At 45.9% G+C, this 26,283-nt stretch overlaps 2 protein-coding genes across 2 annotated transcripts; one reads left to right on the top strand and one right to left on the bottom strand.

Annotated features, from left to right (window-relative positions):
• Positions 1-1,178: 1,178 nt before the first annotated feature.
• Positions 1,179-23,789, bottom strand: LOC121573850 (palmitoyltransferase ZDHHC8B-like). The gene is made up of 10 exons (XM_045222725.1): positions 22,967-23,789; positions 8,468-8,589; positions 8,028-8,185; positions 7,166-7,338; positions 6,931-7,033; positions 6,696-6,787; positions 3,935-4,067; positions 3,691-3,805; positions 3,031-3,149; positions 1,179-2,803 (listed from the first exon to the last, which is right to left on the bottom strand). The coding sequence occupies exons 1-10, from the start codon at positions 23,068-23,070 to the stop codon at positions 1,679-1,681; spliced, it is 2,244 nt and encodes a 747-aa protein (XP_045078660.1). The 5' UTR covers positions 23,071-23,789; the 3' UTR covers positions 1,179-1,678.
• A 37-nt stretch (positions 23,790-23,826) lies between these two features.
• Positions 23,827-25,095, top strand: LOC121573851 (rhodopsin-like). Its single transcript, XM_041886194.1, has one exon. The coding sequence runs from the start codon at positions 23,846-23,848 to the stop codon at positions 25,055-25,057; it is 1,212 nt and encodes a 403-aa protein (XP_041742128.1). The 5' UTR covers positions 23,827-23,845; the 3' UTR covers positions 25,058-25,095.
• Positions 25,096-26,283: the final 1,188 nt, after the last annotated feature.

Here is a 26,283-nt window from a genome sequence, read left to right as displayed (position 1 = left end):
AGAAGAAGAAGAAGAAGAAGAAGAAGAAGAAGAAGAAGAAGAAGAAGAAGAAGAAGAAGAAGAAGAAGAAGAAGAAGAAGAAGAAGAAGAAAGGACAAAAGTCTGAAGAACAGTATAATTTTTATATACAAAAATTGATGGGTAAAATGAAGGGGGGGGAAACTGTGGAAAAACTTGACAGTCATCGGTGAGACCAGGAGCTGTTTGTTATGTGATGTTCTAACCTTAATAAGAGATGAATGGTCAATAATAGTGCATTGGTTGGGACTCCCAGACACATGCATTTACAAAACACATGTTCTGTGATGCCACACAGTGCTGTGATAAAAGGAATGAGAGAAAAGACTGCTGCCAACTGCAGAACCATAGAAACGGAAAGATTGTAGCAGGGATAGTCCACTGTTAAAAAAGGCTGTTCATTCCACTTTCCTTTGTATTATGAGCACATGACCCCTGTGTAACTGGTTGATGATGTTCTCAGTACTTCTCACTGCAGTCCTGCAATTCTAGAATACTGCCTCAATCTCTCTGTGGCTATGGCAACCATCACTGGCAGTCAGAGAAATATGACAGCATCAGAATGCTGGTCCAAAACACAATCTCAGTGGAATTACAGTAACTCAATACTGAAGGCTTGATTTGTTTAGGATATCCAATACATACTTCTCTGAAATCTTTAGTTGAGCACAGCAAGCCTACTATCAAAGAGTGGGCATATAGGTTATACCCACTCAAATACTCTTGTGGATTTTTTATATATTCTACTCACAGATAGGTCCACTAGGGGGTGCCATTTCGTCGTACTATCCTGTACAAACGCTGAATTGAGCTGGGTTCCTGCACCTTGTGTCAAAGGGAGACCCAGGTGGAGCCAAGCTCCAGTACCTTACAGGTACAAAGACAAACGTAGGATAAAAGTAAGATAAACCAGAGTTAGGGTTAGGGTTGGAGTTGTGTTTGAGGCTAGCGTTAGGGTTGAACTGGGATGTGGATATAAAGCTAGGGTTAGGGTTCTGGTTGAGGCAAGAGTTAGGGTTGAACTGGGATGTGGATATGAAGCAAGGGTTAGGGTTGGGGTTGAACTGGGATGTGGACATGAAGCCGGTGGCAAGAACAACAACTAATACAGAAAAAGGAACAAAACAGTAACTTTTTTATTTGTCAAAACAATTACGAAATATTAGTAAAGCATGATTTCTACAGATGCAAAATAATAGAATGTCTCATCATCATCACATAACATTATTTTTCAAAAGTATTATCAAAACACATATATCAAAACACATATACCAAAACACATATATCAACAATCAAAGATAAGTCTTCTGTACATTTCCTCAGTTCTAGTTGAGCTTATTGGTTCCTTTGACTACATGAGGAGGCACAACTTTCTGCCAATTGGCCACTGTCCTGAGAATCAGATATCTGCATATGGCGTTGGTTAACACTCACTCTTTATTCAAAACACACCATTGTCTACCAAGAGGACCAAGTGCAAATATCTGTAGAAATTATTCCCAGAACTGCACATAGATGTCCTCTCGACTCCCACACCCTCCCACACAGACACACTTACTACACCTTGCTGGGAAGTTGTGGATATACAGGCTAACACTGCAGAGTGGTGTGGCTGGCTGGCTGGCTGGCTGCATACACCCTCAGGAAGACTCAATGTTTCCTATTTGGAGACAGCCAGGGGTGCTGAGTTCTTGCCCTCCATGGCGTAGATGAGTGAGGGGTGTTTTGGGGGGACGTATGGGGCAGAGGAAGAGGAGGGGGTTTGGGGCAGGGTGGAGGAGGAGGGTGAGGGCAGGGCCTGCCTGTCTGGAGGGAGATAAGATGGGGAGGGGGAACGACCCTTACTCTGTAGGCTACTGCTGCTCTGCAGGGGGGAGCTGGAAGTCCTGGGGGCTCGGGTCAGAGAGGACGATGAGGCGCTGGAGAGGGGCGACCTCGTACCCCCGTACCCCAAAATACCAGTGCTCATCATGAACTCCCTGGAGCCGTATGCGGGCGGGGTGGGGGCGCGGGACCCTGGGGGGCGCATGCTGTCTGCAGGGAGGCTGCGTCTGCTGGGGATTTCGTAGACCCCCATGTCTGGGCAGCCATACAGGGCCTGGGACCTGGCCTGCATCCGCAGCATCCTGTCCTTTGCCTCCATCTCCCGCCGCTCCTGGATGGAGGCCATGATGGACTTGGAGAGGTTATCATAGTGGACCGGAGAGGCCTCCCGATGGATCAAGGTCTGTGGGGAGAGGTCCCTGTGCATCAGGGCCTGAGGGGTGAGGTCCCGGGAGATGAGGGCCTGAGGGGTGAGGTCCCGTAGAGAGGGGTCCCTGGGTAAGTTGTCCCTGGGCTGGGGAGATTGTCTGCTGACCCCCAGGAACACGGGGCTGTAGACGTGTGGAGTGGGCCGCTGCAGCACACTGCCATCAGAGTGGGGGTGGTAGTGAAGTGGGGGTCCCCCTCGCTGGGGCAGGTAGTTGGGGTCACCTGGGTTCACCAGGTTGTCGTAGGAGAGGCTGCTGCGGCTGGACAGGGGGTTGTGAGGGGGGAACATGCCCGGAGACGCCTGGTGGGAGATCAGACCCTCTGAGTGCAAGGCCGGCAGCTTGTTGCCGTGGCGATAGGCGTGTTTGAGGGTGAGGGAGCGGGAGTTGAGGGTGAGAAAGTTGAGCTGGTGCAGACTGGACATTGGACCCGACTGGAAGGCTAGCTGCTGGTCCACTCTGGCCAGGATGGGTTCTGATGACAAGTCATGACCTCTACTGCTGCCCCCCTGCTGCTCTGGTGCCACAGCCACCTAGACACAACCACAACCACAACATATAACAGACTGTCAGAGAGCTCTCAAAACACAACACAGCCACAACAGTCTGCCAGGGCTCAACAGAACACAGAACCATGTGGCCAGTCTGTTAGAGAGCTCTCAAACCACAAAACACAACCATGATCTGTGGAAACAGCTCCAAACACAGCGCAAGAAATGCACATCTGAATGATGTCATTATTGTGAATGATATGACTGACCTGTTGGATAGGTGAGGGGGGTGTTGCCTTGGAGGGGGACTGCAGTGCTGGCCTGAGTTGCTGCAGGATCTGCCCAGGGGGAGGAATCAGTGGTTTGGGATGAAGACCACTCTCTGGAACTGAAACACAGCGGAAGGAGGATTCATATTAATAGAAATGTGAAATAAATGACCATAATGTCTAGTGTGACTGAACTAGTCCAGAGAGAGACAGTAATGTATGTGGAATTAACATCTAACACAAGCCTTTCATGGTTCATGGAATAATGTCGCCACCAGGATGCAGTGATGAGAGCAGTGGATGACCGTTTGTGGGGTTTCTGGACTGTTTCAAGTGTGGTTTGAGAGCTCTCTAACAGACTGGCCACACGGGGCGGCAGGTAGCTTAGTGGGTGAGAGCGTTGTGCCAGTAACCGAAAGGTCGCTGGTTCTAATCCCCGAGCCGACTAGGTGAAAAATCTGTCGATGTGTCCTTGAGCAAGGCACTTAACCCTAATTGCTCCTGTAAGTCGCTCTGGATAAGAGCGTCTGCTAAATGACTAAAATGTAAAAATGTAAAATGTAAGTTTCTTCATGATAGTTTCCTCATGTCATCTATAATACGAGGTGCATAAATACAGATACTGTATACTTGGTTGTCAGATTAGTAATGTGACCCTACCCTCTAGGGCTGCTAGGTGGCTCTTCAGCACTTTGGGGTCTGGTTTGGGGTGCAGCGGTGGTGGGGTGTTCAGACGTTTAATATCTGGCTCATCCATACCATCAGTGGACGGGCGCTGAGTGCAGAAGAGAAGGAAATACAGTTCATTATATCTGATCTGCTGATGAAGTTTAATAATGATGTTGTATGTGTCTCTGAATAGGGGATCTTCCCTTCTGAGGGTATTTGGGGTAGACAGACTTACTTTATTTTGGAGATCATGATGCTGGACGCTGTTATCCCTGACCTTAATAATTGGTATCTGTCTGTCAGTCTCTGGTCTCAGGAAAGGAGGCATGATGCGAACTGTTGATTTCTTAATGGGCCTCGCTGTATACCTGGTATGGTCCAAGCAAACAGATGAGTTAATGAGCTCCAATTTAAGAGCAGTTTACATTATATTTGTCACACCCTGGCTCTGGGACTCATTATGTTGAGCCAGGGTGTGTTCATTTCTATGTGTGTATTTCTATGTTGGTGTTCATTCTAGGTTGTTGTATTCTATGTTTGCCTGAGTGACTCCCAATCAGAGGCAACGAGTGTCAGCTGTTGGCTGGTTGTCTCTGATTGGGAGCCATATTTAAACTGTATGTTTTCCCTTTGTGGTTGTGGGTTTTTGTTCCGTGTTCGGTCATTGATACCGTGGACGTCACGAGTCGTTTCTTGTTTTGTTTCGTGCTTTAACTAATTAAAGTCATGTTTGTTCATCACGCTGCGCCTTGGTCTACTCCTTACCTCGACCTTGACAGAAAAACCCACCATGCAACGACCAAGCAGCGTGTCCAGGGGCAGCCCTTGGGGTGGACATGGGAGGAAGCGCCGGGAAAGGCCCTGGCGAAAGAGGAGCAGCGTGTCCAGGAGCAGGCAGCCTGGACATGGGAGGAGATATTGGACGGTAAAGGGTCCTGGACTTGGGGGGAAATCCTGGCCGGGATGGATCGCCGGCCATGGAGTGAGACAGTGGAGAGGCGACGGAGAGAGGAGCAACGGCGTGATCAGGGTCGTCGTCGGACGGTCGTGAGGCAACCCCAGAAAATTTTTAGGGGGGGGCACACGGCATGGACGACGGGGCTGACGGAGGAGAAAAGGGGGCGGATCCAGAAGACCACCAGGCCAGGGGTTCACCGCCCTGTACGTCCTGTGCGGATGCCTCACACAGAGTGTGTGAGGGTAGGCATTCAGCCAGGACGGGTGGTGGCCGCTCTTCACTCCAGGCCTCCTATCCGTCTCCACAGCCCGGTTCGGCCTGTCCCTGCTCCACGCACCAAGCCTACGGTGTGCGTCGCCAGCCCAGTCCGGCCTGTCCCTGCTCCACGCACCAAGCCTACGGTGTGCGTCGACAGCCCAGCCCGGCCTGTTCCTGCTCCACGCACCAAGCCTACGGTGTGCGTCGCCAGCCCAGTCCGGCCTGTCCCTGCTCCACGCACCAAGCCTACGGTGTGCGTCGCCAGCCCAGTCCGGCCTGTCCCTGCTCCACGCACCAAGCCTACGGTGTGCGTCGACAGCCCAGCCCGGCCTGTCCCTGCTCCACGCACCAAGCCTACGGTGTGCGTCGACAGCCCAGCCCGGCCTGTCCCTGCTCCACGCACTAAACCTACGGTGCGCGTCGCCAGCCCGGTCCGGCCTGTTCCTGCCACCCGCACCAAGTCTACGGTGCGCGTCACCAGCCCGACCCGGCCTGTCCCTGCTCCACGCACCAAGCCTACGGTGTGCGTCGACAGCCCTGCCCGGCCTGTCCCTGCTCCACGCACTAAACCTACGGTGCGCGTCGCCAGCCCGGTCCGGCCTGTTCCTGCCACCCGCACCAAGTCTACGGTGCGCGTCGCCAGCCCGACCCGGCCTGTTCCTGCCACCCGCACCAAACCTACGGTGCGCGTCGCCAGCCCGGTCCGGCCTGTTCCTGCCACCCGCACCAAGTCTACGGTGCGCGTCGCCAGCCCGACCCGGCCTGTTCCTGCCACTCGCACCAAACCTACGGTGCGCGTCGCCAGCCCGGTCCGGCCTGTTCCTGCCACCCGCACCAAGTCTACGGTGCGCGTCGCCAGCCCGACCCGGCCTGTTCCTGCCACTCGCACCAAACCTACGGTGCGCGTCGCCAGCCCGGTCCGGCCTGTTCCTGCCACTCGCACTAAGCCAGGGGTGCGAGAAGTCAGCCTGGTAAGGCTCGTCCCTCTTCCACGCACCAAGCCAGGGGTGCGAGTAGTCAGCCTGGTAAGGTCCGTTCCTTCTCCACGCACCAAGCCAGGGGTGCGAGTCGTCAGCCTGGTAAGGCCCGTTCCTCCTCCACGCATCAAGCCAGGGGTGCGCGTCGTCAGCCTGGTAAGGCCCGTTCCTCCTCCACGCACCAAGCCAGGGGTGCGAGTCGACAGCCTGGTAAGGATCGCTCCTGTTAAGTCCAGTCCTGCTCCAGCCGGCGGGGCCAGACTGGACCAGGGGTACTATGGGGGGGTGTATTGGAGGGTGGTGGTCAAGGCCGGAGCCAGAACCGCCGCCGAGGAGGTATGCCCGCCCAGCCCTCCCTTGGTTTGTTTAGTTGAGGCGCGGTCGCAGTCCGCGCCTTTAGGGGGGGGTACTGTCACACCCTGGCTCTGGGACTCATTATGTTGAGCCAGGGTGTGTTCATTTCTATGTGTGTATTTCTATGTTGGTGTTCATTCTAGGTTGTTGTATTCTATGTTTGCCTGAGTGACTCCCAATCAGAGGCAACGAGTGTCAGCTGTTGGCTGGTTGTCTCTGATTGGGAGCCATATTTAAACTGTATGTTTTCCCTTTGTGGTTGTGGGTTTTTGTTCCGTGTTCGGTCATTGATACCGTGGACGTCACGAGTCGTTTCTTGTTTTGTTTCGTGCTTTAACTAATTAAAGTCATGTTTGTTCATCACGCTGCGCCTTGGTCTACTCCTTACCTCGACCTTGACAATATTGTACTGTACATGATGTTTACATAAAACGTCAAATGTTTCTTACTTTGGAGAGATGGGACTGCATATGAGATACTTCAAGTTGCCACAGCAACCTCGAGTGAAAGGGTTGACCCCTCCTTGAAACTTCCCAGTAACCTGTGAAAAAGTAAGCAACAATTTCATCATTAAAGTGAGGACTCAACCTAGCATCACCCCATTATGTAGTGCAGAAACCTTTTATCCAGTCATTTAAAAACATGAGTTACATGGAGTGAAGTACAGCCCTGGGTTTGTCTGACCTGTTCATTGGTGGTTCTGCCCCTAGACACCAGATAGAGGTGGAACCCTGTGAGGCCCAGGACAGGAATGAAGAACAGGCCTGACACACTCATCACCACCAGGCTGGACGCAGCAGTCAAGGAGACTCAACAGCTCTCTTTAGGAAGCTTTAGAAATGAATAACCATGATCATACTGCACATACTGTATGAACACACACACACACAGTACACAGAGTGTGTGTAAGGAAGGATACGTGACAGTACAGTGCAGCTTCCACAGGTCTTCCTGATGGTGTAGGATGTAGAGCAGGCCACCGGAGAACACGCCCACCATGTGCATCATGAGTGACAGCAGAAACAGGAAGAAGTAGCGGTAGTTCCGCCTCCCGATACAGTTGTTCACCCAGGGACAGTGGTGGTCAAAGTCCTGCATGCGGTTATGACACAATGGGATACAACATTAGATAAAACATTCAATCACTCTGAGAATTATGACAACATATTGTAGCAGCCTACTTTACATGACTCTGTCCAACATTGTGCATACATACTACAAACAGTATTCTGGAGTGGTCTAGCTAGCCACATACACATGGTATTGATAATGCCTGGACAATGAAAAAACTTTATAATCAGAAGTCAACTATCATACAAATGTTAATATGCACTGAGCTGGCTTAATATACCTCAGTTTGCACACACAGATTGTCCCAAACCTTTTAAAATGTCTCTCTCTGCTCCAGGGACAATAAAGGATTGGGGGAAAGGGATTAACCTGATTAATGTGATCTCTCTCTCTCCCCCTCTATCCCTTCATCATTCTCTCTCCCCTACCCAACATTACCCTACAGCCACACACACACTATTGACCCTACTCAGAGACCCACCATCCTCCTCAACCACTACAACCCCCCCAACCACTACAACACACCATCCCACCCCTCCCTTCCCCCTCAACCACTACAACACACCCTCCCTCCCCTTCCTCCCCCTCTCTACCATCCCTCCCCCTCTCCACCAGCCCTTGGTTGTTCTGTCTCACTCCTCCTTTCCTCCCTCTCTCCCTTTATCGCTTTCTATCCCTCCCTCCCTCTCCCCCTCCTCCCTCCCTCTCACCTCTACACAGTGGTCACAGACACTGCAGTGGGAGCATCGTGGAGGTCTGTAGAAGTGACAGGAGGCACACCACTTCATCCTGACCTGGACACCCTTCACGTCCACGTTCTTGTAGAGAGGAGCGCGGAGGTCATCGTCCTTGTCCTCGTCCTCATTAGCTGAAACACAAACACACAGCTCAACATGAACTATGGGCCAATGGCACAACACTGGGCGTGGGGTATGTCAATGTATCTCTTCAAATTCCTTCTCAGACAGAATGTTATCATTACTAACATAAATCTGGCATAGTTTATCAATCTATTCAAGAATAAATCCAATGCACTAGCTAGTATGTTATAACTAGTAGACAATAATTCAATACAGTTGAACAATTACATGCCCACCAACTGTAAATTATAGTAGTGAATAGACTAGTGTATTGTATAGTAGTTATTCACCCATTGGGAGAACGCCTGCATCCATAAAGGTTGCCATGGTGAAGTTGGCCAAGACAAGGAAGAACAGGATGGCACTGCATGGTGGTATGTAGATTGACACAGTCACTGCCAGCCACGGGCACCTGGGACAGAGACAAGATACAGTACAGTGGACTCACAATACACACACATTACACTCACAGTATACACACAGCACACACCCAGTAATATACCTAGGTTGAATGTGTTCAAAGGGGCATAAATCTATAGCCCTCAGGCTCAGTGTAGGGATCAATCAACAGTCATTATCATAAATATTTGGTTGTCTCAGCAGGAAAATGTATTTGAATACATTTGTATTGTTTTACTGTCCAAAACATACATTGAGGGAAAAAAGTATTTGATCCCCTGCTGATTTTGTACGTTTGCCCACTTACAAAGACATGATCAGTCTATAATTTTAATGGTAGGTTTATTTGAACAGTGAGAGACAGAATAACAACAAAAAATCCAGAAAAACGCATGTCAAAAATGTTATAAATTGATTTGCATTTTAATGAGGGAAATAAGTATTTGACCCCTCTGCAAAACATGACTTAGTACTTGGTGGCAAAACCCTTGTTGGCAATCACAGAGGTCAGACGTTTCTTGTAGTTGGCCACCAGGTTTGCACACATCTCAGGAGGGATTTTGTCCCACTCCTCTTTGCGGATCTTCTCCAAGTCATTAAGGTTTCGAGGCTGACGTTTGGCAACTCGAATCTTCAGCTCCCTCCACAGATTTTCTATGGGATTAAGGTCTGGAGACTGGCTAGGCCACTCCAGGTCCTTAATGTGCTTCTTCTTGAACCACTCCTTTGTTGCCTTGGCCGTGTGTTGTCATGCTGGAATACCCATCCACGACCCATTTTCAATGCCCTGGCTGAGGGAAGGAGGTTCTCACCCAAGATTTGACGGTACATGGCCCAGTCCATCGTCCCTTCGATGCGGTGAAGTTGTCCTGTCCCCTTAGCAGAAAAACACCCACAAAGCATAATGTTTCCACCTCCATGTTTGACGGTGGGGATGGTGTTCTTGGGGTCATAGGCAGCATTCCTCCTCCTCCAAACACGGCGAGTTAAAATTAGAGACTGATAATTTCTTTGACAGTGGGCAAACGTACAAAATCAGCAGGGGATCAAATACTTTTTTCCCTCACTGTACACTAGTTGCCAAACTTGCCGATGCCAAATTCAGTCTGACGGCGTTTGCACTGCCATAAAGCAAATATGGTTAAAACTAGAGAATTAGATTTGCTGAGAGGATGCCATGATTATATATCTACAGTGTGAGATTAAATAGAGGCTCTGTACATTAATCAGGGTTCCTGAAGGAGACACAGATGAAAGACACAGTGGATTACAGTATAATGATTACATTTCAGCATGAGTAACCTATGCAATATCTGGATTTTAAGACTGAATGTATTGTACAGTTGAATTTAGTCCAAAGCCATGCTGCTGTGAAGATGTTATCTTCACTTGAAAAGCTTTGGGCCTCTTACATTATCACAACTGGCATCCTATCATCTCCTTCACCTCCCTGACCAAGGCCCTTCTTCCCCGATTGCTCAGTTTGGCCGGGCGGCCAGCTCTAGGAAGAGTCTTGGTGGTTCCAAACTTCTTCCATTTAAGAACGATGGAGGCCACTGTGTTCTTCGACCTCATGGCTTGGTTTTTGCTCTGATATGCACTGTTAACTGTGGGACCTTATTTTGACAGGTGTGTGCCTTTCCAAATCATGTCCAATCAATTGCATTTAACACAGGTGGACTCCAATCAAGTTGTAGAAACATCTCAAGGATGATCAATGGAAGCAGGATGCACCTGAGCTCAATTTCGAGTCTCATAGCAAAGGCTCTGAATACGTATGTCAATAAATAAAAAACTGGTTTTCGCTTTGACATTATGGGGTATTGTGTGTAGAATGATGAGGGGAAAAAATAATTGTATCAATTTTAGAATAAGGCTGTAACGTAACAAAATGTGGAAAAAGTTAAGGGGTCTGAATACTTTCTGAATGCACTGTATGTGTGAACTGAACTCCAATGGAATGTCTTTAGACTGACCGTGACTGTGAGGACTGTGAAACGGACTAAATTCTGACCAAATTTAGAGTCCCTTCCCCAGCCCAGCCCAACCCAGTGCAAGCCCCCAACGCCAACAGAACAGCCGCAGTAAGGATGAGAGTGTGGGGGAAGGGTAGTTACCCCAGAAGGAATGCCTGGTAATGCAATGCCAGCTGCAATCCCAATAATCCCAGGATTAGGGACTCTGGATTACATACAACTCTTCCAGCCCACGATGGTGGCATCCTCGCATCAGACGCCAAACACACAGAACCTGCTGTCAGCGGTCAGCAGCACATATCACACCACACAGCCCAAAAGACCCCATTCCATGCCTATAGGATGAAGTAAACCATACATACTCCATTACCTATACAGCTACAACAGACAAGCCTGCCTTTAAAGACAAACAGCCTTCAAAGGCAAGTACAGTACAGTTCTGTACTGGAGAAAACAGCTGTATCTGAAGATCTGTCAGAATAGTGCTCCTCTATAAGGCCCAATGCAGCCGTTTTTATCTCAATATCAAATTATTTCTGGGTAACAACTAAGTACCTTACTGTGATAGTTTTCAATTAAAATGGTCAAAAAGAGAAAAAAAGTAGCTTTTTAGCAAAGAGCAATTTCTCAAGCAATAATTTTGCTAGGACTGTCTAGGAGTGGTCTGAGTGGGGAAAACTGAGAGAGGTTTGGAACTCTCTTCCTTATTGGTCTATAAACTAATTTACTGTATGGTGATGTCACCATGGAAGGCCAAAACTCCCTACCACCAAAACAGGCTGACATTTCAGGCAGTCTTTTTAAACAGCTCTTACACTAAAAGGGCATTATCATCATTTTCACAATTTCACAGTATTATTCCAACCTCATAGTGTGGAAATATATGGCTTTTTCTTTGCAACTCTGCCTAGGACTTGACTTGGAGTCGCCTCTTCACTGTTGACGTTGAGACTGGTGTTTTGCGGGTACTATTTAAGTTGAGGACCTGTGAGGCATCTGTTTCTCAAACTAGACCCTAATGTATTTGTCCTCTTGCTCAGTTGTGCACCGGGGCCTCCCACTCCTCTTTCTATTCTGGTTAGAGACAGTTTGCGCTGTTCTGTGAAGGGAGTAGTACACAGCGTTGTACGACATCTTCAGTTTCTTTGCAATTTCTCGCATGGAATAGCTTTAATTTCTCAGAACAAGAATAGACTGACGAGTTTCAGAAGAAAGTTATTTGTTTCTGGCCATTTTGAGCCTGTAATCGAACCCACAATTGCTGATGCTCCAGATACTCAACTTATCCCAAGAAGGCCAGTTTTATTACATTTACATCATTTAGCAGACGCTCTTATCCAGAGCGACTTACAAATTGGTGCATTCAATTTATGATAGCCAGTGGGACAACCCCCTTTTTTTCATTTTTCATTTTTTATGCTGGGTGGGGGAAGAAGGATTACTTTATACTATTCCAGGTATTCCTTAAAGAGGTAGGGTTTCAAGTGTCTCCGGAAGGTGGTCAGTGACTCTGCTGTTCTGGCATCGTGGGGGAGCTTGTTCCACCATTGGGGTGCCAGAGCAGCGAATAGCTTTGACTAGGCTGAGTGGGAACTGGGCTTCCGTAGAGGTAGGGGAGCTAGCAGGCCAGAGGTGGATGAACGTAGTGCCCTCGTTTGGGTGTAGGGTCTGATCAGAGCCTGAAGGTAAGGAGGTGCCGTTCCCCTCACAGCTCCGTAGGCAAGCACCATGGTCTTGTAGTAGATGCGAGCCTCAACTGGAAGCCAGTGGAGTGTGCGGAGGAGCGGGGTGACATGAGAGAACTTGGGAAGGTTGAACACCAGACGGGCTGCAGCGTTCTGGATAAGTTGCTTCTTTAATCAGCACAACAGTTTTCAGCTGTGCTAACATAATTGCAAAAGGTTTTTCTACTGATCAATTAGCCTTTTAAAATGATAAACTTGGATTAGCAAACACACCGTGCCATTGGAACACAGGACTGATGGTTGCTGATAATGGGCCTCTGTGCGCCTATGTAGATATTCCATAAAAAATCAGCAGTTTCCAGCTACAATAGCCATTTACAACATTAACAATGTCTACACTGTATTTCTGATCAATTTGATGTTATTTTAATGGACAAAAACATTGCTTTTCTTTTGAAAACAAGGACATTTCTAAGTGACCCCAAACTGAACGATAGTGTATATAGATATTTTTGACCGCACTGGGCCTTTAATTGAAACAGATTAACACCTAATTGTACTACTGAGTAATCCATATGAATGAGGGGAACAGAACAGTAGGTTCCCAAAGCTGGAGGAGGGGATTTATATCTATGTCCTCTCTGAAGCAACGTTTCACAAAATGTGGTCATGTTTGAGATGTACTTAAATTGTCATAACTGAGCTAGATTACATGGATATGTGCATTATACTGTACCCTTGTACTACACAGAGTCCATATTGTACTTGTCCCAGTATATATACTGTATACTGTACTTGCAAGTGTAGCCACCCTACAGTATAAATAGGAAATGTGGATTAAATTGGCAGATTCAGGGGTAGCTTCCAGCTGGGCAGCACTAAATAGTAGGGATCAAGCCCAGTCAGTCTGGAGTGGTGTTCATGTGCCTGCATACCACTTTCACCATCTTCCTATACCAGCAAGACCAATGGGTAGTGTGGAAAACGAGGAGCCATAAAGGCAATTAGGAATAAGTATACTGGCACTGTTCATCTTTTTTTAATGAATGATTTAGCTGGTCAAATCCCCTTCCCCTTTCACCCATCTGTCAAATAATGGATCCATCACAAAACAATACAACATGAGCACAGTATGGAAGATAATGATATTGCGTTCCAAATAAGTAGAAATCTGTCAAACTCATTTGGGATGAGTGCGAAGGGTCGGCCCGCGACCGATTGTTTCCTTATCAAGGGATTATTTCTATGGAAGCCTTTGCATGAGTGGCCCTGCTGGCCGGCCCATCATTGGTTTGTGACCATCTGGAGCACAGCACATGGAGAGTTCTTCACGCTGCAGTGTGGCCAGGCCGGTAGACAAGCCCCTGCCCTGCGCCTAATGAAACAGACAGCAGAGCTGTATTAAATCATCCAGAAGGGTAAGCTGCTGCTGCTGCTGAGACTGCCTGAGTAGAGCCCAGCTGTGGGTCAAGCTAGTCAACACCACCACTATTGCATCGGTCAAGCGGCAAGCAGAGGAGAGCATTAGAGCAGCTCCTTGAACATCTCATGGATGGAAAATGTGAATGTTGTTAGACATGTTGAATAAAATATGATCATCAGACCTATGGAAGGTGTGGAATGTATGACTTGGCTTTAGCCACAATTGATTACACTTAATGAACACATAACACTATTATAAGACGGTTTGGAGAGACTACTTAATTGAACTATAAAAACTATGGCTTGAATATCAACTATGTATTTCTATTACATATAATAGTGTTGTATGTGTAGGGATCGATGTGTATGTGGGCGAAAAACTAAATGTTTGTTTGGGTGGGGAGAGATGGAGAGGAGTGTTATTCTATAAATATCTGACCCACTACGGGTGTGTATCACATCTGACCTCCTCCCCTCTGCACATGGTCCCATAATTAACTCAGAATGAAAGTAAAAGGTCAAGAAGGATTCTCCGTACAGAACTTTACAACATCTCAGCTACATCAAATGTTGAGAATAACTGACAAATTGTTACGGGGAAACACCCTTGAAGTTACCCTTTGTAAGAATCTTTGCTTGTTTGTGGTTCTACCGTTAGTACCAAACACTATAAACGTTTAGTGATGCTTGAATGTCCAATGAATGTAGCTTTATAAAAAAACACCTGAGGACTCCCTCCACTGCACCAAAAATCAAACATACAACATTACATTCTGTAGCCTTATACAAGGCCCTTTGGCCTTTGTATGTCTTTTGTGAATTGGATAAAAGCTGAAGACAAATGTCCATCTCGCATGGAGTAATTAAGCAATAAGGCCTGAGGGGGTGTGGTATATGGCCAATATACCACGGCTAAGGGCTGTTCTTATGCACGATGCAACGCGGAGTGCCTGGATACAGCCCTTAGTCGTGGTATATTGGACATATACCACAAACCCCTGAGGTGCCTTATTGCTATTATAAACTGGTAATTTAGAGCAGTACAAATAAATGTTTTGTCATACCCGTGGTATATGGTCTGATATACCACGGCTGTCAGCCAATCAGCATTCAGGGCTCGAACCACCCAGTATATAATAAAGTATATTTGATTTTATACATTTACATTTTAGTAGACACTCTTATCCAGAGCGACTACAGGAGAATAGGGTTGTTGCACACGACACACATAAACCAGCGACCTTTCGATTACTGGCACAACGTCTCTTAACCACTAGGCTACCTGCCGCCAGAGAACAATGCAACACAAACACACAGTAGCTCTGAAAGCAAAGATAACAAAAGCAGGAAGTTTCTGATTTAGTTCAGTAATGAGGCTGTTTATCAGGCGAAGGAGGACCAAAGGTTCCTACTTTCAGTGCTACCCTTGCTAACTTTTGCCAACTTCACAGGAGGATATTTGTCTTGATAACAAAAAGTGTCCTACATTTTGTACGGGCCAGTTTCTCAGTTTGTATTTGCCTCTGTGAGACATGTACTTTGATACCTCACAGTAACTGCTGCAGCTTGCTCTCGACACTAAAATACTGGGGATGCATTTGGGCACTTTCTTTTGACATGAACCTGTTCTAAGTAACAACCTGAGTAACCATGAGGTCTGACTGGCATTCCCTTCGGACTCCCTGCAGAAGCACATAGCACCAAGGCTGAACCAAGGTTGATTTTATGACGGGAGACAACCAAGGTCCCTTTCCCTCAGTGGTACTAAGGTGGGCTTGTTTTTGGTCGAGACACCGACAGGAGCTGGCATCTGTCCATCTCTGCTTTTAAAGGAACACAGACACTGTCCCTGCTGACAGAACATACAAACAGACGAACACAGATTGACCAGTCCTTCTCTAGGTAAAGGCCTGTCTAACAGTGATGTAGGCCTACATATGATGTAATGGAAAAAGATTGTCCCTCCAGATTCCATTTCTTCTGCTGCTGCCAAATAATTATATAATTCACAGCAAAGGGTCCTTCCCAAAGATCTATGGTCATGTCCAAGAAAATAAATGCGCTTCCTGCAAAGTTTTGATGAAAGGGCCTCCACTGCTTCCTGAGTGAAAGGGCAAACAAAGAGCATGTGTGATTGGGCCAGACCGCTCTGTTTCAACATGACCTTATCTATGAGGAATGGCTGTCCATGGAATAGACAATTCAGACATACAGTGCCTTCGGAAAGTATTCAGACCCCTTGACTTTTTCCAAATGTTGTTATGTTACAGCCTTCTTCTAAAATTGATTAAATTGTTTTTTCCCCTCATCAATCTACACACAATACCCCATAATGACAAAGCAGAAACAGGTTTTTAGACATTTTCGCTAATTTATAAAAAATATAAAATGGAAATATACATTTACATAAGTATTCAGACAAGCTTGGCACACCTGTATTTGGGGAGTTTCTCCCATTCTTCTCGGCAGATCCTCTCAAGCTCTGTCAGGTTGGATGGGGAGCGTCGCTGCACAGCTATTTTCAGGTCTCTTCAGAGATGTTCGATCGGGTTCAAGTCCGGGCTCTGGCTGGGCCACTCAAGGACATTCAGAGACTTGTCCCAAAGCCATGCCTGCGTTGTCTTAGCTGTGTGCTTAGGGTCGTTGTCCTGTTGGAATGTTGAACCTTCGCCTCAGTCTGAGGTCCTGAGCGCTCTGGAGCAGGTTTTCATTAAGGATCTCTCTGTACTTTGCTCCGTTCATCTTTGCCTCAATACTGACTAGTCTCCCAGTCCCTGTCGCTGAAAAACCACCATGCTTCACCGTAGGGATGGTGCCAGGTTTCCTCCAGAAGTGACACTTGGCATTCAGGCCAAAGAGTTCAATCTTGGTTTCATCAGACCAGAGAATCTTGTTTCTCATCGTCGCTGAGTCCTTTAGGTGCCTTTTGGCAAACTCCAAGCGGGCTGTCATGTGCCTTTTACTGAGGAGTGGCTTCTGTCAGAGTGACCATCGGGTTCTTGGTCACCTCTGACCAAGGCCCTTCTCCCCCGATTGCTCAGTTTGGCCGGGCGGCCAGCTCTAGGAAGAGTCTAGGTGGTTCCAAACTTCTTCCATTTAATAATGATGGAGGCCACTTGGGGACCTTCAATGCTGCAGACATTTTTTGGTACCCTTCCCCAGATCTGTGCCTTGACACAATCCTGTCTCGGAAGTCTACGGACAATTCCTTCCACCTCATGGCTTGGTTTTTGCTCTGACATGCACTATCAACTGTGGGACCTTATATAGACAAGTGTGTGCCTTTCCAAATCATGTCCAATCAATTGAATTTACCACAGGTGGACTCCAATGAAGTTATAGAAACATTCCAATTATGATCAATGGAAACTGGATACATCTGAGCTCAAGTTCGAGTCTCATAGCAAAGGGTCTGAATACTTATGTAAATAAGGTCTTTCTGTATTTCTAAAAACCTGTTTCCGCTGTGTCATTATGGGGTATTGTGTGTAGATTCCTAAGGATTTTTATTTATTTAATCAATTTTAGAATAATGCTGTAACGTAACAAAATGTGGAAAAAGTCAAGGGGTCTGAATACTTTCCAAAGGTACTGTAGACACTGTTTTTTATTATAGTGAAATCTCTCACTGGGAACGTTTTTAGAAAGTTCTCTTCTCTCTTGTTGGTGATCTTCAATCTTCAGAGAAATCTGCAATAGCAGCCACAGTGCAGTAGCCTAAGTGTTTGAGCGTTGGGCTGGCCAGTAACCGAAAGGTCACTGGTTCGAATCCCAAGCTGGCAAGGTGGAAAATACCTGCCGTTCTGCCCTTGAGCAAGGTAGTTAACCCCCAACGACTGCTCCCGGGCAACAATGACATTGATATCGATTAAGGCAGCCCCCCGCACTGCTTTTGATTTACATTTGGTTAAGTTGTCAACTAAAGTGATTTCAACATTAAATCAACCAAAAATTGCACCCTGTCATTGGATTTAAGTTAGAAGTTGGGTGAAGAAAATATTAAATTCCCTTACGTTGATTACTTTGAGCAAATCCAATCAGTTTTCCACGTTGATTCAACGTCATCACATATTTTTAAATGACATAGAAACAATGTTGATTCAACCAGTTTTGCCCAGAGGGATGTCACCCACATACAGCAGCAGAATCCATCATCTGATTGCAAATACCAACACAGTATTTACAATCCCAATAAAATAAAATAAACAGAATCAGTCAATAACAACAGCAGGCCCCCAAGATAATAAACAAGCCTATGTGTTTTTTACCTCTTGCAGCAGTATGTGAAGAGATAGGATTGGCATACTACAACTGAGCCACTGACACTGAAAAGTAGCAATCAAACGTCAACAGCAGCAGCTACAACAGTAGCCAAGAGTTGCAATAAAATGGGATGAGTTGACTTTCTTATCAGATGTTCCATTGTGATGTTTTTCCCCTAAAGAGTTCCAGAATTCCTCATTCCAACCAGCATGTACTGCAAATTGGGGGTATACAGTAGACATGGTCATGTCAATTCTTATATTCAGTTCTTATATGCACCGTTGACACTTTCAGAGAAAACATAACTTTCTTGATCTTTCTCTGTGTGACAGTTCAATGCATAATCACATACTGTATAATCACTGAGGAGATACCCTTTTAAAAAAGTTAAGTTAATCAGATGTACATGTAGTCTAATGAGTACACTAGGGCACTGGGTCATGAAGTTGACAGGCTAAACGCAGGTGGGGGCTGCTTGGAGGAGTAACAGACCCTTTGACAGCTCAGCTCAAAGCCTTGAATACCACATCGATGGGGCTGTAGTGGAGCGGGTCAAGAGCTTGAAGTTCTTCTGTGTCCATATCACTAAGGAATTAATATGGTCCACACCCACACAGTTGTGAAGAGGGCATGACAGCACCTCTTCCCCCTCAGGAGGCTGAAATGATTTGTCATGGGCCCTCAGATCCTCAAAAGGTTCTACAGCTGCACCATTGAGAGCATCTTGACTGGCTGCATCACCGCTTGGTACGGCAACTGCAAGGCACCCGACTGAAAGTCGCTACAGAGGTAGGTGAGTACGGCCTAATACATCACTGGGGCCGAGTTCCTTGCCATCCATGCCATCCAGGACCTCTATACCAGGCGGTGTCAGAGGAAGGCCCAAATAATTGTCAAAGACTCCAGCCACCCAAGCCATAGATTGTTCTCTCTGCTACCACACGGCAAGCGGTACCAGTGCACCAAGTCTGGAACCAACAGGACCCAGAACAGCTTCTACCCAAGCCATAAGACTGCTAAACAAGACTGCTAAATAGCAAAAATGTAAACGTAAATACAAATCAAATGGCTACCCGGACTACCTGCATCAACCCTTTTTTGCACTAACTCTCTTGCACTGACTCTATGCACACACACTGGACTCTACCAACACACTCACACATACAGTACTTACACTGACACCCCAACACACACACACACTGCATACGCCCACACACACATTACATGCACACACATGCATACTAATGCCAAACACTCACTCACTCACACACACACACAAGCACACACACACACACACTTTCACACTCACCATTTATGCTGCTGCTATCTATTATCTATCCTGTTGCCTAGTCACTTTACCCATACCTATCCGTACATACACTCTTAGAAAAAAAGGAGCTCTCTAGAACCTAAAAGGGTTCTTTGGCTGTCCCCATAGGATAACCCTTTGAATAACCCTTTTTGGTTCCAGGTAGAACCCTTTTGGTTCCAGGTAGAACCCTTTGGGTTCCAGGTAGAACCCTTTTCACAGAGGGATCCACATGGAACCCAAAAGGGTTCTACATGGAACCAAAAAGGGTTGTACTTGGAACCAAAAAGCATTCTCCTATGGGGACAAGCGAAGAACCCTTTTGAAACATTTTTTTCTAAGAGTGTAGCTACCTCAATTACCTTGTACCCCTACACATCACCTCGGTACTGGTACTCCCTGTATTTAACCATGTTATTTTTACTCGTTATTGTTATTCGTTTTTCACTGTGTATTTATTCCTCTTGTCACTATTTCTATTTTGTATTTTATCTTTTATCTTTATCTTCAACTCTGCATTGTTGGAAAAGGAACCGTAATAAGCATTTCACTGTTAGTCTACACCTGTTGTTTACGAAGCATGTGACAAATAAGATATGATTTGATTTGACCAGAAGACAACGGTCTCTACTCCTCTTGCGAGATTCCAAGATTCTGGACCCTTAGTTTCACCACCAGTTCCACGGATGGGGGAATCAAATGGCATTGATCAGAAAATCGGGATCCTAATCCGGAACTTCACATATGCTAGAGCACTGGTATTCAAAGTTGGGGTTAATTATATTTTTTGGGGGGGAACCAAACATTAAGAGTACAGATTATTTTATGGGACAATAAACAAATGTTATTGAGAAAGAGCAGTTGAAAAATACATTTTTATTGAGTTAATGTATTTATTGGTTCTCTTAATTTTGATAAGAGAGATGAAAATCTAAATGTACTGATTTTAAGCTTGTGTCATTAGATTTGTGGTGAAGTAGGTTCCCCAGAAATGATTGTGAAAAAAATGGTGTCCCCGCTGAAAAAGTTTGAATACCACTGTGCTAGAGGATCCAATTGAAACGTTGCTTGGAAAACAACAGAGGAGGAAACGGGGACATATCTGGCTACAAGGGTCAGGGGTCAGTGGACTTAGTCTGCTAAATTATGTAAATGTAAATGTTAACAGCTGTTATGGTAGTAGGTCTACTCACCCAGGCTCTACTAGCAATCTAGGGGATAATGTTGGCGGTGATCCTCACACTACTAAAAGGTAGTTTTGAGAATACAAGGGATTCATTCGGGAACCTGTTCTGCTCTAAACTGACCAGGTCTGACTTCTAGGAAATATACCTGACTCTAAGCTCTCAGCATCATCGCCCTCTGGAAGAAGATAAAGGGATTTAGGAATTAATTGTGACATCACTTGGGGCATGCTGGTGTAGGCTACAGCTCTGAGAGGTGTGTTTGGGGTCATGATATTTTGAGTCAGAAATTATATAATAATAATATAATGATGTTTCTGGATCAGGACCCAGTTATTATATCAACCACTGAACCATATCATCATCTGAACATTTGAGTTTAGCCTAAGTAAAAAATGGCCTGAGACATAGGCCTAACGGTTTAATAGTCTCTTAACACAGTCCCCATACCAAGTTCAAATAGCCTACAGTAGCTCAGATTAAGAGGATCAACATGATATTAGGCAATGAAATGTAACTATCAGTGGGGTAAAATACTTAAGTAAAAATACTTTAAAGTACTACTTATGTAGGTTTTTTTGGGTCCTTGTACTTTACAATTTATATTTTGGACAACTTATACACTATATAAACAAAAGTATGTGGACACCCCTTCAAATGAGTGGATTCGGCTGTTTCAGCCACACCCGTTGCTGACAGGTGTATAAAATCGAGCACACCGCCATGCAATCTCCATAGCCATTGGCAGTAGAATGGCCTTACTGAAGAGCTCAGTGACTTTCAACGTGGCACCATCATAGGACGCCACCTTTCCAACAAGTCAGTTCGTCAAATTTCTGCCCTGCTAGAGCTGCCCCGGTCAACTGTAAGTGCTGTTATTGTGAAGTGAAAACGTCTAGGAGCAACAACGGCTCAGCCGTGAAATGGTAGGCTACACAAGCTCACAGAACGGGACCGCAGAACGCTGAAGCGCTTAAAAATCGCCTGTCCTCGGTTGCAACACTCACTACCGAGTTCCAAACTGCCTCTGGAAGCAACGTCAGCACAATAACTGTTCGTCAGGAGCTTCATGAAATGGGTTTCCATGGCTGAGCAGCCGCACACAAGCTTAGATCACCATGGGCAATGACAAGCGTCGGCTGAAGTGGTGTAAAGCTTGCCGCCATTGGACTCTGGAACAGTGGAAACGCGTTCTCTGGAGTGATGAATCACGCTTCACCATTTGGCAGTCCGACGGATGAATCTGGGTTTGGTGGATGCCAGAACGCTGCCCCTTAGTTCCAGTGAAGGGAAATCTTAACGATACAGCATATAATACAGCATACAATGGCATTCTAGACGATTCTGTGCTTCCAACTTTGTGGCAACAGTTTGGGGAAGGCCCTTTCCTGTTTCAGCATGACAATGCCCCCGTCCACAAAGCGAAGTCCATACAGAAATGGTTTATCGACATCGGTGTGGAAGAACTTGACTGGCCGGCACAGAGCCCTGACCTCAACCCCATCGAACATCTTTGGGATGAATTGGAACGCCGACTGCGAGCCAGGCCTAATTGCCCAACATTAGTGCACGACCTCACTAATGCTCTTGTGGCTGCAGCAATGTTCCAACATCTAGTGGAAAGCCTTCCCAGAAGAGTGGAGGCTGTTATAGCAGCAAAGGGGGGACCAACTCCATATTAATACCCATGATTTTGGAATGAGATGTTCGACGAGCAGGTGTCCACATACTTTTGGTCATGTAGCGTACTTTTACTTCACTACATTCCTAAAAAAATTTATGTACTTTTTACTCCATACATTTTCCCTGAAACCCAAAAGTACTCGTTACATTTTTAATGTTAGCAGTACAAGAAAATGGCCAATTCACACACTTATCAAGAGTCATTTTCTATTAAGGTATCTTTACCTTTATCTGATAATTGGGTACTTTTTCACTACTGGTAACTACTAATGGACAGCTTTGGGTAGAGTATTGCTGAACTGTTTTATGAATAATATTGCATATCGATATGCAAATAAAATTACACCAGAAACATGTTTTTAGTCTTTTCACAAAATTGCTTTTCCTCACCGCAAAAAAATTGTCATATTTAACTTCTGTCAGATTGAACGCTACAAAAACACTGGGGAATGTTCTAAATTCCGAATGTGAACGCGCCTTAAAATGTTTATACTAGTTTACATAGTGCGTGAGCAACAGAACCTATTTTATCACAATATTTCACTGGAGACAGCTACAGTTTGGAGCAAACGTGCATGCCCGTTGCATTATCCATTGAATTATCTTCAAATCTCCAGACCACTTCAAGTATGGTATAGTATACTGTACTTTCGAAAGGGTAGGCCTACTTTAGTGTCTGCTTGGTAGAGCATGGCGCTTGCAACGCCAGGGTTGTGGGTTCCATTCCCACGGGGGACCAGTATGAAAAAATGTATGCACTCACTAACTGTAAGTCGCTCTGGATAAGAGCGTCTGCTTAATGACTAAAATGTCAAATGTAAATGTTATCAAACTACTTTTCCTGAAGGAGGCATAGTGGTCAACTTACGTAAAGACGAAGAATAAAGTGGTGGACCCGACGAGGAGGACGGCAGCCGTGGACACCGGAATAAACGCGCTGGCTTTAATTATCTCATCGCTGCTGGTGGGCATTCTGTAGCCTACTTTCCACAAACATCAGCAGTTTATTCAAACGAAACGATTACACCAAGATACAATAATGATCCACGATACGATGTATTCCCACTCTTCTCTGTCCTGATCTCTGTCCTGGTTTTCGATGGATCAAATGCAAACGAATGCATGGTGAAAAGGTCCAATGAACTGTTCCCGTCTTGGAAATCCCACCGTCTCAACTGGTCCAGACAAACTCAGCTAAACGCGCTGGGCTTACGGATCAAGGCTCTGATTTCATAAGTGGGGCTTTCGCGGTGGAAAGGATGACTGACGTAAACTACACTATAGCAGGCTAGACCACGTCGTGGTGTATGTTTTTTAAACAAAACAAAAATACAACAAGTATTTCATTTCATAGCCATACTCTTGATTAAAAATGTAATTTGCTTTACCATGGAAATGTATCATTAGAAATGGATAATGTTGCACTATAGTGAGAGATAGAATATTACACATTTGTACATAATTGACTGCTAACAACCTAAACATTGGCTATTCACACCCCTAGTACAGTAAATGGTGGTCAGGTTGCTCCTTCACACTGATCTAAGTTCAGTTAGGTTTTTCTCTTCTGTATTGGGATACGATGAGTCTCTGGTGCTCTCCAAGTACTGAAGACAAGAAATGTATGGCAAATGTGAGGTTGGGTCTCTAAGGATTTGTTGTGGGGTTGGACCTGAAGCATGACATTAACATCCCTTATACATGTCGAGCCATCAAATAAGGCTCAGACATAGATGCTCCTGGTGTGATGGATGCAACGGATTGGATCGAAGCCTTAATCCGAGGGCTGATGTGCCTGCTAGGGATCCTGGGGAACAACTGGCTGGGTCTACGCTCTCTCCCCGGACCTAAGTCCCATCTCCACACCAACGAGGTCCTCTTCATCAACCTGGCCATCTCCAACCTCATCACCAACTACCTGGTGGACCTCCCCGATACCATGGCTGACTTTGCTGGCCGCTGGTTCCTGGGGGAAGCCTACTGCAGTGTGTTCTGGTTCTGCTCAGACCTGTCGGAGACCAGCAGTATCTTCTCCACCTTGTTTATTAGTGTGTTCTGGTACCAGAAGCTGGTGGGCTCTCTGAAACGCGGAGGAGCTCCGGTCCAGTTGGATAGCCTCCGTCTCGTAGCCTATCTCCTGGCTGAAAGCTGGACAGTGGCTGGGGTCTTCAGTGTTCCACACTTCTTCTTTGTCCAGGTGGAGAGTGGGAATGAGAGCAACAAGGACTGTATAGAAGTATTTCCCTCCCAAACGGCAAGGCAGACCTATGAGACGTTGTATCTGACCCTCGCTAACGCCCTCCCCGTCACTGGTATAGTGTTCACCAGCATCCAGATTGTGATCACTCTGCTAAGGAACCAGATGCGTATCAAGGGCCTGACTTCTGACCATCACAAGGGGACAGATATTGCTCTACCTAACAAGCGGGAGAAGATGGACACCTCAGAGAAATATGATGAAACAGGCATCAAGGCATCTGATAAAGAGACAGATTTACCAAGAGCTGCAAATGCTTCTCCAGATTGCCCTCAGGGTTCCAGTAACCAGAGGGTTTCACCGTTGTTTACAGACATCCGCTCCAACCTGCCTGGTGCCTCCTGTCCTGCCCTACCCTATGTAGGACCCTCTGTTGTACACAGCTCAATCAGTTCCCCCCTCTACCAGGTTGAGAGTGGGGACAGCAGAGCCAGAGCTTCACCTGCTCTCCAGAGGCCCTCCCAGCCTCCAGCTAAGCCCAGCCCAGGCACTCAGGTGAGGGCAGCCAAGAGCGTGGTGGCTGTGGCTACTGTGTTTGTGGTGTGCTGGGTGACCCACCTCCTGCTGAGGATATCCAGCAACATCCACACGTCCTCCTTGGTGGTGGAGGTGGCCAGCTACATTGCATCCTCTTACACCTGCATCATCCCCTACATCTTCCTCTATGGAGTAAACAAACTGTCTTGCTCCTGCAGAAGGTAGATAGATATGGTTATACACACATTGCTAATTTACTGGCATCAACCCAGACCAACTGCTACGTAGAACTGCTGCACTTTAGGACATCTGTGTCATCTGAAAATAAATCTAAATTAGATTGGCATATCACCATGCTTTCATTAGTGTAATTATACTAGTGTAAACAAACAGGCAGTATTAAAAAAATGTATTGTCTGAGCGGGTCCGCTCTGGTGTGCTTATTGTCCCTGACCAGTGAAGGGGTTGCTGGCAACACCTGGGTAGAGGAACATGCCTTATAAGTAGACAAGAGCCTGCTGTTCCCTTACGCAGACAGGAACCTTGACCATTCTTTTCAATGGTAAACGGCCTGAGTGAACTATCTTATTTATCCACCATCTTTGATGTATACACCATCACATCTAGGTGAATATCAGTGAACTCCAACTATTCTCTGACAGATAGAGCTAAGGTGGCAGGTAGCCTAGCGGTTAGCGCATTGGCCCAGTAACCAAACGGTCGCTGGTTCGAATGCCTGAACCGACAAGGTGAAATATCTGTCAGTGTGCCCTTGAGTAAGACACTTAACCCTGTAAAACACATTTCACTGCACCTATCTGGTGTGTGGCAATAAAACCAATTTCTTTGCGATGGTGACTGAATCACAAAGATGTTTATGTTGTCAACCCTGTAGAATGTAAGTTACATAAAATACACTATAGATATCATTACATCGTATAAAGTTTTGGTTAAGTGCTTCATGAGGTTGGGAAATCAATTCCGCATCTCTGGAGTCTAAGCTACTTTAATTGTTTTGTTTCCAGCACATTAAAATCAAAAGGCCCATGCCTGAGTACTTGGAGAAAAACATCCAGCAATTATTACTACGTTGCAGTGACAGCAACCAGCCCTGAGGTACAATTATCCTCAATTAAGGGTAATTATGTAAACAAAAACAGCAGGGACACAAAGAATGAACCTTTAAACTGGGGAACTTTGTAATTTGTCAACACGTAGTGCTATAACATTGGGTCCTGCAGTGACGTCACTACAGGTACCATAAATGGATCTCTGAAGATTTGGTTGTGCAAAAAGAGAAGGGTTGTTTTTTTATATACTGAACAGGTTGCAAGTTTTATTATACTTTTTTTTTTTTTTTATACAAAAATTGTAATGATTCCATTTATGTAAAATATAAAAATTGCATGCCTAAGTTGTCTGAGTAAAGCTATTTGAACAGCACCCTTATA

The sequence above is a fragment of the Coregonus clupeaformis genome, chromosome 9 (genome assembly GCF_020615455.1).
Source record: "Coregonus clupeaformis isolate EN_2021a chromosome 9, ASM2061545v1, whole genome shotgun sequence".
Classification (NCBI taxonomy): domain Eukaryota; kingdom Metazoa; phylum Chordata; class Actinopteri; order Salmoniformes; family Salmonidae; genus Coregonus; species Coregonus clupeaformis.
Note: the sequence above shows the minus strand (reverse complement) of the source record. Positions and strands in the feature narration are given on the sequence as shown.